The 14,993-nt window shown below is 45.9% G+C and overlaps 1 protein-coding gene across 1 annotated transcript in view; it reads right to left on the bottom strand.

Annotated features, from left to right (window-relative positions):
* Window positions 1–14,993, bottom strand: part of RYR3 (ryanodine receptor 3) — a 550,597-nt gene that overhangs the window by 15,554 nt on the left and 520,050 nt on the right. Inside the window, 8 exon segments of the mRNA XM_079909615.1 lie at window positions 544–674; window positions 3,793–3,993; window positions 5,499–5,585; window positions 6,645–6,813; window positions 7,968–8,026; window positions 10,258–11,585; window positions 12,241–12,322; window positions 14,064–14,168. Coding sequence (XP_079765741.1) covers window positions 544–674; window positions 3,793–3,993; window positions 5,499–5,585; window positions 6,645–6,813; window positions 7,968–8,026; window positions 10,258–11,585; window positions 12,241–12,322; window positions 14,064–14,168 — 2,162 coding nt within the window.

Consider the following 14,993-nt stretch of genomic DNA (forward strand, 5'->3'; position numbering starts at 1 on the left):
ACTTGTACACGTGCCTACCAGGAAGGCAGGCTTCACCCCACGGGTCCTAACATCCCCACCCAGATGGGCCTATTTTAACTGCCCGTGGGACTGCCTATCAAATTATATTGGGAGGCGTTCTAGTACCAACCAGGCTATTTGTTTAGGGAGAAGACTTCAGAGACGGTGCTGTCACAGGGCTGCTGTGCCATCTGGGGACTCTGGAGAAGCTGATCAGTTTGATCACTGAAACCCCGGGCCAGGGAAACACTGTACGACTCGAACATGGAAAACTAGATTAAGTAGTATTGTGCTGGACCATCTGGTCTTAATTAAAAATGCTCAGCACTTTCCGATGATATCCTCTGTCCCCCATTAAATGCATAGGGACACATATAACTGTTGGAGGCACGACAGGCTGCTTTGTGAAAAGGCAGGGGAGAAAACAAGTCCCAGAAACCAAAGGAAGGCTTATATTAATCAGTCTCCAGGGCTGCTGAAGAAGGTATTATCCTATTTACAACAGAAACTCCGTTTTTTTTTTGGGGTGGGGGGGACACTTACGGTGTGTTGATTACCAAGCGATCCCATTGCCCCTTGATGTCATCTTCAGAAGGCTGTTCGGTGATATACAGGCCATCAAACTCCAGCTTCCTGGCGATCTCTTTTTCTCTTTTGAATACCACCAAAGGAACCTAGGAGTGGGAAGACACCGGTTACTCAGAGAACGCTTTCTAACGAAAGCATCCTCTCCCACGCGTATCTCACAAATTGGCCTTCCAACTTCAGGGCAGCAAACTCTTTGTAGTGGGATTCTTAGGGTGCCTCGTTGTGGGTCCAAAGCCAAAGAAATCACTTCTCAGTCCTCTGGCTCACACACCTCCCTCTCCAAAGCTGATATGATTTGGGTCATCCTTTAAAGAGCTGATAGTATTACAAACTGTGGACTTCTTGACCCGTCCTGGTGAGAAGACCATATTTAGATGAATCACAGGGCCGAGTGACTTAGGTCTCCTAAAACACTTAGGCTGGAGGTAAACCAAGACTTAGAAAGCATAATAAACTATTCTAGAATATACTGGACAGCTGCAGAAATACGATGAAGAGTTCCAACCCCCTTCAATGGCTAGGGTCATATTCATCTCATGTCTCTGAATTCTGATTAATGAAATATGGCTTAATGGTTACAATGAGAGGATTCACTGGGCTCTGTGCATAGGCTTTCGCTATTGAAATTTTCCTCCTGACATTCCTTCCGAGAAGAGCTCCTGCCTGGCACACTTATTTGTTCCCTACCATCGTTTCCCATTCTCTTATAGTTATGACTGCTTCTAGCCTACACATGGTGGCATGGTTCTAAAGACCTATCACAAAAACAGTACATACACAGAAAATGCTGGGAAGATAATCCACTTGCTCCAGCCATCGCCAGACACACACACACTTCAGATAAGGGACAGAATGAGCAAGGTCAGAGGATACGACTGGAATCCCAGGAAATGAGAAGGCAGAAAAGCCAGAGCTCCACTAGCCAGAAAAGCTTAACTCAGAGCTAGGGCTTCTCATCCACCTGGGAAGCTACTGGTTACTTGGCAACATCCCTGAGACCTTGGTCTCCAAACTGTTTCTTCTAATAACTCCCTCTCAAATCTCATGATATCCGTACAACCCACGCTGCTCCTTTATTTCCAAGACAAAAAGGCAAAATTTAGATAATGGTTCGTAAAGAGTTACTGCTTACCCTTTTTCTTCCTCCCTTAATTATTTATTTTTTATTTTTAAAATTTATTTCACGGAAGTATAGTTGATTTACAATGTTGTGTTAGTTTCTGGTATATAGCAAAGTGACTCAGTTATACATACATATACCTTCTTTTTCATATTCGTTTCCATTATGGTTTATCATAGGATATTGAATATAGTTCCTGCTTACCCTTTTTTTTAAACAAGGCAACAACACCGAGAAAATAAAAGAATCGTGACAGGAAGGTGGCAAAGGCTACTAATGGACACTGCACACTGCAGAATCAGTGCCTGGTGTTGGTTCGTGGATCGTGTGGGAGGGGAAGCAGGGAAAGCCACCCTGACTAGCGTCTGCTGTGTGTCACGGTGACTGAATTACAATAATAATATCAAGTTTTAGATCAGTACTGATCACTGGGATTTGAAGCATTCTCCGTCAATCTTTTAGGAATTTGTATTCCCTCGTAAGTACAACTTCCACATTTTTATTCCCTAGCTAGTGTTTATTTTTGTTTTCTCTAGGTTACCTGTACCCTAGCCGACAAGCTGAGCTCTAGATGGTGAACTAAGGAATAGTAGCGAACATGCTCTAATGTTTACTACGTCTGGCCCTGAGTATTTTACACATGTTAATTCATTTAAATCCTCCCTTTAGCAACTTTAACGGTTGGTGTTATTATTATCATAGTCATTTTTTTTGCAGATGAGGAAACAGAGGAATGGCGAGGTTAAGTGGCAGAGCTGTGGGTCCAACCCCGGAGGCCAGGCTCCAGAATCCATTCTTTCATTGTTACAGTGGAGGCCTCAGGGCAGTTTAGGACACATCGTCTCTCCAGTAGAGCAGCTGGACTTCCTAAGTGATACTGCAGTCCACTGGGGGAAGTGAGAGCCACAAGGATAGGAAAAAGACTTCCTGGACTCTTCTCAGGGAAAAGGTGGCTTGATATAGGGCCAAGAAAACTTCCTACTTAAGAGAAGTAAGAAAAAATGTAATGAGAAAAAACAATTGTGGTGTATGTAGTAGAAACAGAACTGGACTTGGAACACCTAAAACAGAATGACTGAAGATTGACAAAACTATAGCAGTGTCTGAAGATGGTCCCAGAGAACCACATCTCCTGCTATTCATGCCCTTGTGTAGCCCCCTTCACCCTCTGTGCAACACTGAATCTTGGCTGGCCCTGTGACCTGCCTGAATCCACAGAATGTGGTAGAAATGGCACCTTGCCAGTTCTGGGCCTAAGCCTTAAGAAGGTCTAGCAGCTTCCATTTGTGCTCTTTTTTGGACACCCAAGCCATCATGTGCAGGAAGTCCGGCTACCCAGCTGGAGAGAGCATGTGAAGAGACCACGTGGAAAGGGAGATGCCCTGAGTCTACAAGGAGGGGGAGAGAGGCCCAGCTACCCCAACGGAGCCCAGCCCTCCAGCTGTTCCCTTGCCAACGTGCATGGGCCGTCTTGGACAGTAGCCCATCTGAGCTCCCAGCTGGTTGCTGATGTGACCACTTGTACAGGGAGCAGAGGAACCGCTCTAATGTGCCCAGGCAGACACAGAATCAGAGAGAAAATGGTTATCATTTTAAGCCATTGAATTCTGGGGGGTGATTTGTTATGCAGCAATAGGACAACGGAAACAGTAACTCATCTCAAATAGCTAAGACCTAATCATTTCTGAAAGGTGAAAAGCATTTTTATAAAAATTTCAACATAAATTCAAAGGTGAGAAGAGCCCCTCATTACCAGCTCCATGCGTGACTTAGCCCGACGATTTGGATTCTGTGCAATGTCACGAGGGGTGGCTGAAGTGAGGCTCCTGGACCAAGGCTTCTCAAGCCAGAGTGTGAATACAGATCACCTGCGGATCATGCTCACTGCAGATTCTGATTTAAAAGGCTTGGCTAGGGGGCAAGAGTCTGCAGTTTTAACCCGCTCCTGGGTGGTGCCCAGGCTGTGGCTTCACCAACCTTAGGCTATTAGTCTAAAGTCTTAGAGAACAAAGGGCTGGCTGGGTTCAAAAATGATGCTTCTTCCCCAAGGAGTCTGATTACATTCAGAGGGGCTGGCAACTTACCTTCAGGCAGTAATAGCCCACCACGCAGACTAAAGAAATGATGGTGTGGATAACGGCCAGGGCTCGCAATGTTGGGGCCATATATCCAGTGCTCTCCTGCAGGACAAAGAATACCACTGCTTCTTCCTCTTCCTCATCATTAAAGGAATTCCACAGGTTTGCAATGTCTTCTGTCTCTTCTTCTAAAGGTTCCTCGGTGACCTGGCCCAGAACACACACTCTCTTAGAAACACCGGAAAGACCTCCGCCACTGGGCTCTCCCCACGTATTTTATACTGCTGGCATTTGCTGTGCAAATAGTAGTGATTCCGTATTACTCGATGAGGGAATGAGGTTTTTAGGTACCTCGTTCCTGGGAATCTCCAGGATCTCTAATAACTGCAAACAAAAGTTTTAAGAGACAAAACCTCTCTCTTGAAAACAAGCCAAAAATTGAAAAGTTAGGAAAGTGTTACTACATGTGCTACAATCCTTCAGCTGCAGGAGGTAATCTTTGAAATGCTACGGCCTGGGGCTTCCCCAGTGGCGCAGTGGTTAAGCAACTAAGCCCGTGCGCCACAACTACTGAGCCTGTGTGCCACAACTACTGAAGCCCGCGCGCCTAGAGCCTGTGCTCCGCAACAAGAGAAGCCACCGCAATGAGAAGCCCGCGCACTGCAACAAAGAGTAGCCCCCGCTCGCCGCAACTAGAGAAAGCCCGCGCGCAGCAACGAAGACCCGACACAGCCAAAAATAAATAAATAAAACAAATAAATTAAAAAAAAAATGCTACAGCCTGGGAGGAGGCTAGGACAAACTCGCATATGCACAAGTGCAGACATTTCCCTTCTTTCTTAGATGCCATTAACACCCGTAACTTCACTGCCATCCTTACACAGTGACTCCCAAATTGGCGCCTTTGGGGCTGTTACCGTGCATGTCCAGCTGCTTGCTGGCTGTCTCCACATGCATGGCTGAGTCACCTCAACCTCTCCATGTGTTTAAAGCTAGCCTTCGCCATACCCCTCTACAGACTTCCATTTTTCTGCTATGGGCAACAGCAAGCCATTAGTTTATCAAGTGCACTATTGATGTGGATAAGAGCATGTTTTATAAAAATTAGATTTGTGGTTTTCAATAGGAAGGGAGAGAGGCAAGAGACAGAATAGCCAGTTAAAGACGATGCCAAAAAAGAATCCAGGACCTACAGCATTCATTAGTTCATTCTACTAACATTTATTATGCATCTACAGTGTACAGGACCCACTTACCAACATTCAAAATCTTCATTTATCTTGATGAGTCCCTGTCTTCCACATCCAGAAACCAACTCCTATTAATTCTTCCTTCATAATAATTCTAACACACGTGCCAACTATCATGGTTCTTTGTTACCTTATTCCTCAGGGAAAGAACTGTATTTATCATTCAGTTTGAAATACTTACAGCTCCTAATATAGGGTCTAGCCCATTGTAGACACCCAACAAATGTCTGAAGAATTAAGTAGTAACTAAAACAAGCCTGAATGATTGAAATGGTGCCCTAACTGGCTTCCCTTACAACCCGTCTCTCTGTTCTCCCCACTGCTAAAGACAGTGTCCTTTTTTTAGGAGCCAGTGTCTTAGAAATTTCCTTAAAGTTTTTGCTTGAATTAAGAGCATAACCTCTATTACTTTTTAAAAAGTATATAATCTATTCACCAAATACCCCCTGAATGAAGTATCACCTTGTAAAAGAGCAGGATGAAGTTGATAGCGAAGGCTACAAACAGAGCAAGGAGCCTCAGGTTGTAGAAATTCCTGGCCAGGTAGTGCTGAAAAGAAAAGGACAGGCAGAAGTAGAAGAGCTCTGGCAGGGAGAAGGACCTTCCCTCTTTCACACAGATGATCTTCTCTGATTAGAAGTTTATACAGGACGACTCCTACTCTTTGGTAACCACTCATCTAGGACTGTCCTGGCCCTCTTACAACTTATTTGGGGGGACCAAAATGGATGATTTTTTAAAAAATTGCTTAGAATGATGCTCAAGGGAACCCTGCTCTGGTTTAAACCTCAGGGAAGCAAATGCCTAAACACGCCGCCAGCACAGGACTCATGCTGTTATGAAGGTACGTGTGCGCGCGTGCGTGTACCCTCCACACAGCAAGTAAGCGGCCCATTTGGAAATTATGAGTGATCTAGGCCCACCGAAGACCCCTGAAGCTCCCACCCTGGCTGCAGCCAGACTGAGGCTGAGAGTCTCTGTCTCTTTGTAAGTCACAGACCCAGCGCTTCTGCCTCTCCCCTTTTAGGGGGAACCATTCCCATACCCACTGCCATCTTCCCGGGAAAAATCGACACTTGAGGCCTGGAATGGTAGCTGCTTGGGGAAGCTCTCACCCTCTCCGTGGAGGGGGGCTCCCACCAATGGTGCTGGGAGGTGTAGTCCTGGCTTTCAGCAACTGTGCCTCAGTGGGCAATTTGCCAGAGAAAGGATATTACAAGCTGGGCTGAGGGTGTGTGGAGTAACAAAGCTTTTGAGGACTAGCGTGAGAACCTGACACAACACAGGAATGTTCTTTCTGCATCTGAATGATCGCACTACTTCTGAAGTTTTGGACCAGGATGGGCCAAGGCCCCACCTAGCACACGTAAAGGAGCAGCTCTTCTAGAGAGAGGGCGGGGTAGAGGGGCTGCAGCACCTGCCGTTTCCCTTTTCCTTTCCCTCCAACACAGAAGGGACAGACAGCTAATCGAGAAGAGGGAAGGAAGAGGAATGAGAAAGACGAGGAAGAACAACTAACCAAACGTGAAACAAAGTCAGTGGCCGCTTCTCCGAGGTCCGCCCGGGCCAGCGCCTGCACCCAAGCGGGGCCAGGGCCAGAGCACTCACCAGCAGCTTGGTCTGATAGATTTCCAGCCCTTTAAAGAAACTGGCCATGAAGGCTTCAGGCTTCTCAATTTTCTGGCCACACCATCGCTTCTTCCTTTTGGTCGCATCTGCCCACCCGGCCTCGGCCTGCTCTTCTTTGGCTGTGTCCTCTTTCTCCCCATCTTCCGTGCTGCAGGAATGAGAAGCCCACTCATCACGGAGGGGAGGGGGAGGCCTGGCCCTGGCAGGGAAGCTAAAGAGAAATCTTGGCTGGGGGTGGGAGATGTATTATTCCTTGAGGGTGGGGACCTCAGGGCTTTATTACCCATAGTGCCTGGATGTCAACTTTGTATTTAGGAGCGGTGCCTGCTTTGATGAGCCACAGTCACAGGTGTACATCAGTTATATACAAGTTCTTCTGAACTTAGCCTTACCAACCTTTTTCCCCTTCAGAAATGTTGTCCTTTATTTTCTAGGCTTTCATGGGCATTACCAATAGTACCTATTCTTCTGAGTTTGTCGTAGGAATTAAATGAGATATTGTATAAAAGAGCTTAGCAAAAGGCCTGGTATGTAACAGTTATTCAGTAGTTACTAGATATCACCATCATCAACATTATATGAAGTTGCTAAGTGTGAGTGTTTGATAATTTGCTCAGTCAGATGGTGAAACTCTGATCTACTATTTGGAGTCTAAAGTGAACAAAATTATTAGACTGTGTTTATTGTATAGATGGGGTAAAAAGAAATGTATCCACACATGAAGAGATGCTCACCATCACTAATTACCAGGGAAATGCAAACAAAACCACAAAACCTCACGCCTGCCAGAATGGCTATCATCAAAAAGACAACAAATAACCAGTCCTGGCCAGGATCTGGAGAAAAGGAAACCCTCGTGCACTGTTGGTGGGAATGTAAATTGGTGCAGCCACTATGGAGAACAGTATGGAGATTCCTCAAAAAACTAAAAATAGATCTCCTATATGATCCAGCAATTTCACTCCTGGGTATACATCCAAAGAAAACGAAAACAGTAATTCCAAAAGATACATGCACCCCAGTGTTCACAGCAGCATTATTTACAATGGCCAAGATATGGAAGCAACTGAAGTGTCCGTCAATAGCTGCATGGATAAAGAAGAGATACACACACACACACACAATGGAATATTACTCAGCCATAAAAACGAAAAAAAAGAAATGTATCCAGGGCCTGCACAATATCTGTTTCTTATATTAATAGAAATCAAGCTTTCTATTTACCATAACAACAAAATGGCGGTTACCATCAAGAACGATTAAGCACAGCAGTTAGAGCAGTCCATGCCACCAAGAACTTACTCTGCCTTTTCAGACTCCACTTTTCCTTCGGCTTCATGAGCTGCTTTCGTCTCTGCTGCCTAGACAAAAATAACAATCGGTCAAACTTTCCTCAAAATAAACGAGTTCATGGTGATGAGCCGTATCACTGGCCATTTTGCTCTCCATGGTCAGAAGTCCCAACGGCTTTCTCTCCTTATGCTTCTGCTTTTCTCAGGATCACAGAACACAGATGTCCTGCTATATATTAAGCTGCTCTAGAGTGATAAGACAAAGACTTCAAGCTTGAAAACATAACCGCCCTGTTATTATTCAACCCAAAGAAAAAACTTTTGCTAGGACATTGTCAGTGCCCCGTGGCAGTGGTCCTACTGCTTCACGGGGTCGGGGAGAGATGGAACACAGGTCCAATCCAGAACCTGCGTCCATCAGACAGTATCTTCAATTCTCTTCCATCACCCCAATCCCTCTGATTGATGACCATTGCACTTAGAATAAAATTCAAGCTCCCTAACACCAAAGCCTATAAGGCCTACATGATCATGGCCTTTCTCTCCATTTTCACCTTGCATCACTTGACTCATTTCCAGCACAAACATTCAGACCTTCGTTCCTTTCCTGGGACATTCCAAATCCTTCCCTGCACCAGGACCTTGGCACATGCCATATCATTTGCCTGGAATATGACTGCCCTGGCTTTTGGTGGGCCTGCCATTCTTCAGGACTTGGTTCAGATGATACCTTTGCAGATGCTCCTTGAGTATCCTACTTACAGTAGGGCCCACATTCATTCTGTAACACACGACCTTGTTCATTTATTTTAGCATATGTCAAAAATGATAATTAGTTGTTGTCTTCTTCCACTAGAAATTAAGCTCCTTTGAAACAAAAGTGTTGTCTCTTTTGTTAATCAATGTATTCTCATATGCTAGGAACACAGCCTGGCATGTAGCGGGCCTTGAATGAGTCCCTTTTATGTATCAAACTCTGTTCTAGGCCCTGGGTGACATCAGGGAGCAAAACAATAAATAAATTCTGTCAGAATGCTTATGATTCTGGTACTTCTCTCCCTGACTCTCTAACCCAGGTGAGACATCTCTCCTATACATTTCCATAGCACCTGATAGACTTCCTAATGTTCTTCATGCTTGTACTGACCTGTCCAATGTCTATCTTTTCCACTAAATTATAGGGACGATGCATTTCTCATTCACCACTCTATTCCCAGAGCCTAAAACAGTGACAAGTGCATATTAACTATTCAATAAACATTCATGTAAAAAATGAATAAAGGGGCTTCCCTAGTGGCGCAGTGGTTAAGAATCCGCCTGCCAGTGCAGGGGACACGGGTTTGAGCCCTGGTCCCGGAAAATCCCGCATGCTGCGGAGCAACTAAGCCTGTGTGCCACAACTACTGAGCCTGCGCTCCAGAGCCCGTGAGCCACAACTACTGAAGCCCGTGTGCCACAACTACTGAAGCCCGCGCGCCTAGAGGCCGTGCTCCGCAATGAGAGAAGCCACCGCGATGAGAAGCCTGTGCACCACAAAGAAGAGTAGCCCCCGCTCGCCGCAACTAGAGAAAGCCCGCCGTGCAGCAACAAAGACCCAACTCAGCCATAAATAAATAAATAAATAAATAACTTTATTTATTTTTAACAAAATGAATAAAGGTTGACTTTGGGCTCTGATCTCTTTACATTTCTCTCCATACTCTCTTTATCACTAGAATGATGCTGTGAGTTGGATGCTGCAATGCCCAGAACTTTCCATGGCCAAAGGGCTCTGAATTACTGCTATCTTAATCTAGTTGACTGACTCAAAGTCCAAACTGGCTAGTGGTTGCATCACAAGGATGAAAATGTCCCAAGCATGAAAAAACTCACTGGGCACTGTACTAAATCATATGATAACATCTGGACCTTTTAGGATACTGCAGAAGTTTATCTCACCAGAAAGGTCTCCTCGTATGCTATACCTGGTTTTCTATGCTTTCAGTTACTGAATGAACCTGTGCGCCTTGAGAACTAACCTAATAAAGGTGTGGAAGCAAGTTGAGGGTCAAGGACCATCCTGTTTGAACTCTACAATGTAAACTGGAAGACCATTCAGCAATTAGATATTGAGACAACCACCTAAGTCTCCTCTCTCCAGACACGGCAGAGCTGGAATTATCAGATCAGGGTAATCACAGATGAGCTGGTGTCTAACACAACATTGCCTCCTAGGAACTGGTGTCAGTACTGACGGCAAGGTAGAGTGGCAAGTCTTTTTCTAGGGATAAAGAAAGATGATAGAAACAAATCATGCTTACCTGTGCTTTCCTTTTCTCCCGTACAGTACTCTCTAACGTGGGGGGTTCATCCTTGCCAGTAATCTCAGAGAGGTCACCCAAACCCACTTCAGGCCCATGCTTTGAGCCACCTTCTTTCTTTGACTGGAGTCCAAAGAGATCTGACATAATTTCCGCATCTCCCCTCTCCCCCTTTACGAAGTGCACGAGTTCCGTGGCGATACCTGGCTCGGGCACTTCTGCCCTCTCAGCCTCCATTGCATCATCGTGGATACCAAATTGGGTTGGGTCAGGCATGTCACCCAGGATCTTTGTGACTCTGATGTTCTTTGCGCCTTCTATGAGGCCCCCTCCAAACACTGTGCTCCAGAGAATCTGAAAGATTCCTCCCAGTATGGCGAAGAGCAAGTGGAAGAGCCCCACGAACAACGTCCAGAAGAAAGAGAAGAACACCTTCACCAGCTCCTTCAGAGTCATCTTCTTTACCTTCCTACACTGCTTCTTGAGGTTCTTCAGGGTGGCCCTCTTCAGAAAGTTGGCCACGTTTCTCTTCACTGAGGCACAGGCCACGGCAAACGCAGAGGCACACTCAAAAGCCTTGTCGTCCTCTTCACCCTCAACTTCTAACGTATAGGAAGAGTCTTCATTTTCTTCCTCCTCCTCTTCCGGCCTGTCGGCTGAGTCCGATTCTGAGATCTGTGAGGCTAACTGCATCTCAAAGATGGTGTCTTCACAGAAGTTCACGAACAGCTCCATCTTCTCCTGCTCTCCGCCCTCGTTGACGACATCAAAGATGAACTGCTGCTTTGACTCCTTCACCTGGGGCTTCTCCCACTGAGTTCGACTGGACTCACTGATCTCAAAATAAACACGCTCAATCTTCTTGGCCTCACCCATGATCTCAATGCGTCCTAGGTACGGTTCAAAGTAAGTGAGTACGCTTTCGGCTGGGTCCAACAGACACTTAAGGCGAGAATCATTTGGCATATGTTCGGAGAGGTTTGTCAATAACACCGCCACGTTAAACCCTATGTCCTTGGCCGGCTCGTGGAACCGGTCTACAAAGTCAACGTAATTAAACATGTCATTCTCATCCGCTTCTGCGCACGAAAGGAGAAAGTCAATCTCCGACGGCGTGTACTGTTTTTGCCCTTCCATGGCCTTCTGGAATTCCTTTTTGGAGATGATCCCTTTCCCATCGGGGTCATATTCTTTGAAGGTGTCTGAGCCAGTTAAGTCTTTAAGTTTCAAGAACATGTCAAAGAATTTCAAGATCATTTCTACATTGGTAGAGGACTCTACCAGTGTGTCAACCATCTGCTTGCCAATAGTTCCATTTACCACATTCCCTGTGAGGCAGGTTCAAAAAGACATACAGATACATAAATAAACCCACGTCATCACGTAACTGGTCAGGCAGATATTTCTTAGAAGACTTATATGCCAAATCGGTCAGCTCTTTTCTGACCGTGATGATTTGGAAATGGGTAGGAGGGAGCAGCAAGCCATAAAGACTACACCACCAGGAGCCAAGGGGGAAAGAAACACAGGGAAGGAGGAGATGGCCACGCCAGTGCCTTTCGTCTGGCCTGGGGCCTGGAGAGTGGTTTCATTATCAGATTATCAGGGACACATAGGGATAAGTGGTGCCCCTCTAATCCCCTTAGACCTAGGAGGGTGCCCAACTAGATGGCTGGCATACACACTGGCAGCCAGATGTATCGAAAAAGCAATGGGGAGAGGGAGAGGATAGGGAAAAGCAAAGCTTGGAGGTTTTCCCCAGTTCATTCTGGCTTTCCTACTGAGATAAAATGAGTTGGTTTCAGGCTTTGTCCATCAGACCATGTGCCCCTCACTCATTTTTTTGTTTCTGAAAATTTGGTTTTCTAACCAATGTCATATGGCATCAATGACCTGCCAGAAGGACAATCTGCGTGATTAGTACGGTTAGTGCTCGGACCAATTACAGTCGTGTGATTGCCTAGTTATACCAAACAGCCCAACCTTCCAGGAGGGACAGAAGCATCACCACCATGTCCTGAAGGAGATCCAAGAGTTCCTTCAGCAGCTCGATCTGACTGGAATCCTAGAACAGAAACAGGAGATACCCCTGAGCTATCTGATCCCTCAGTAAAGTACGGGGCAGTGAGCAAGGAGAGCCTGCTCTGGGAAGGTCAGGTGAAGGCTACATCCATCTCCAGAATGAGCTCCCTTCTCATGGTGAATGCGGATGCCTTAGCATCCTCTCTTTGTAGCATCGGGAGGCTCGCTGCAGCAGGGTTCATACAAAAGAGTTCCTTTACGGTTTTCCTTTTATTAACGCAACGTGGCAGATATACCAATTGTTGTCCAAAACTACTGAACGACCCAATCCACCAGAGAGCCGTTAGGTATCTCTAGTAGCTTAGGTTGCCATTTTTCATACAGAAGCATTACCAGTGAGCTTCTGGGGAATACTACTGCAATCCAATTAAAGTAGCAAGGTTCTAATCACCAACTGGGTTCTCCTTTCTTTCTTAATTTAGGTTCTCCTGATTCTAATTGGTGGTGATCTGGGTGCCAGTGGTCCCTTAAAATGTTATTAATATATCATCGAGGCTATTCCTCCGGATGGTTTTGATACCAGTCTGTTTGGTTTTCATTTCAGCATTGCAGATGGGGCATTGCCAAGTGAGCTCCGGGCTTGATACCTATGTCACAGAAGCAAAACAAGCCTTGGAAGATCTGAGGTGGGGAATCTGAGGGTGAGGTTAGAAAACGCATTCTGGGCCGCACTTCTTTTCCAGACTCTCTCTCACAAAGACATAGTTCTCTGGCCCTTCAGACTTCAGAGGATTTTCTAGCACCTTTGGAGTGTGTCACAGCTGCCCACAAAACATCAGAGAGGTGCAGATTGCCAGAGCTAGAAGAGCCCTCAAAGGGCGTCTATTTTAACTCCCAATATCTTATAGATGATGAAAGCAAAAACCGGAAAGGGGAAGTGACTTCCCAGAAGACACCAGTGAGGAGGTGGCAGGGTCAGGATCCTGCCTCTGGAGCCTCTACACCGCACTGCCCCACTGGGCTGATAAATCGGCAGCCCTCCCAAGAACTCTCTCCTCCCATAAGGCCAGAGTCAAAAGGGGAAAAATGAAAGGGGTAAATAGCACATTCCAGAAGAGAGAGGCAGATGTGACAGCCTTGACAATTTTAGATACATATTATTTAAATTAACGCTGCCAATGTTACTCTGAGCAGCCTGAAACATATCCTGAAGTTCTCCCTCATGTGTTGCCATGGAGAGAGGCCATCGACTACTACAGACGCTACATTTATTTGTTCATAATAAATGCTCTGAGCGATTCCGATTCATCTTGCCAGAGAGATGGGGAGTGAGAAGGAAAGGCAGAGATGGGGAAGAGGGGAAGCAAAGGTGACAGAGAAGGGAGATGTGAATTACAGAGACATGCAGACATTTGACAGAGCAGACGGGGGGGGGGGGGGGGGGGGGGTAGATCATGTGCATAAATTGCAAAACAGTGACAAGGAAGCAAAAGGGATTAGCACCATAAAAAGCAAGGGTTGAGGCTGTTATGAAAAGGACACAAGGGAGAAAGCTGCATTCATGCAAAAGCCTGTCTGGGACACCCCCGCCCACCCCCCACTCCCGCAGGTATGCATTCCTATCTCCCACTTAGGCCCTCATTTTAAAAATGAGACCTGATCTGCATGGTTTTTCCAATCATTTCGTCAAGCAGCTACATCCACAATGGGAAGACCAGGGGGTGGGGATTGACTTAGCGTTTCACACCAACCACACGTCGGGAACGGGGAACGGGCCACAGTACCTGAGAGAGCTTCATCTGCATGTTAGCAAATACATGGAGGAAGCCGACCACTGCATCCCATAGCCTACTGTGAGCGAGGCTCTGCTGGTTCCCAACGCAGGGGCCCTACGGAGAGGAGGACATTCTTATTTCACTGGAGCATCACCAGCTGCTCTGAAACTTGCCCTAGTAAGGGCATTTGACATCAGCTCAGATAAGTAGAGAGCTCTTTCCAAAGGTCACATATTTTGCAGCTCAGTATTTTCCCAGGATATTACTTTTCTCCCCACTCCATCGGGTCCCCCCCGCCGCCCCGCCCAATCCTAAGATCCTATTTCTAGGAAAAATCACTAGGAATGTCACAGTGCGGTGATTTTCAGAGATTTTCTTTTAGCTTCCGTTCTTATGCTAGAGAACATTATTTAAGAGGTAAATGCTCTGGTTGAAACAGGACTGAAGGGTACTACTGCCGACTCTGGCCCACACCTTGGCCTAAGAGGGGTTCTGAGGAACTCCAGGGTTCCAAGGGGCACAATTTGAAAACCAGGCCCCTGTGCACGCGTTGTTTGCAGGCAAAGTTGCATGTTAGATGTGATGACCACAGGGCTATCTACTTAAGTGAAAAAATCTGAATTACATTCCTAATGCTCAACTACTTTTAGGATTTTCTTATCATTAACCTAAATGTCAGGTACCTCATCTCTATCTTTTCTGAAAGCCAGACATAGACGGATGACTTGATGACCAGTCTGCATTTTCCATGTCAATAGCCTCTCCTATTTTGGAAGATCATTACTGAACCACTGGTTCTTTTCTCTTCTTTTTAAAAATAAGTTACTTGAAATTCTTCTGAATGGAGAGTTGTCTATTCTTTCTTATTTATTTAATCATCTATTTATATCAGTACGGACGCCACACATTCATTTTATGATTTGGGTTATAATGCAGTAC

Source organism: Stenella coeruleoalba (genome assembly GCF_951394435.1).
Source record: "Stenella coeruleoalba genome assembly, chromosome: 2".
Lineage (NCBI taxonomy): Eukaryota > Metazoa > Chordata > Mammalia > Artiodactyla > Delphinidae > Stenella > Stenella coeruleoalba.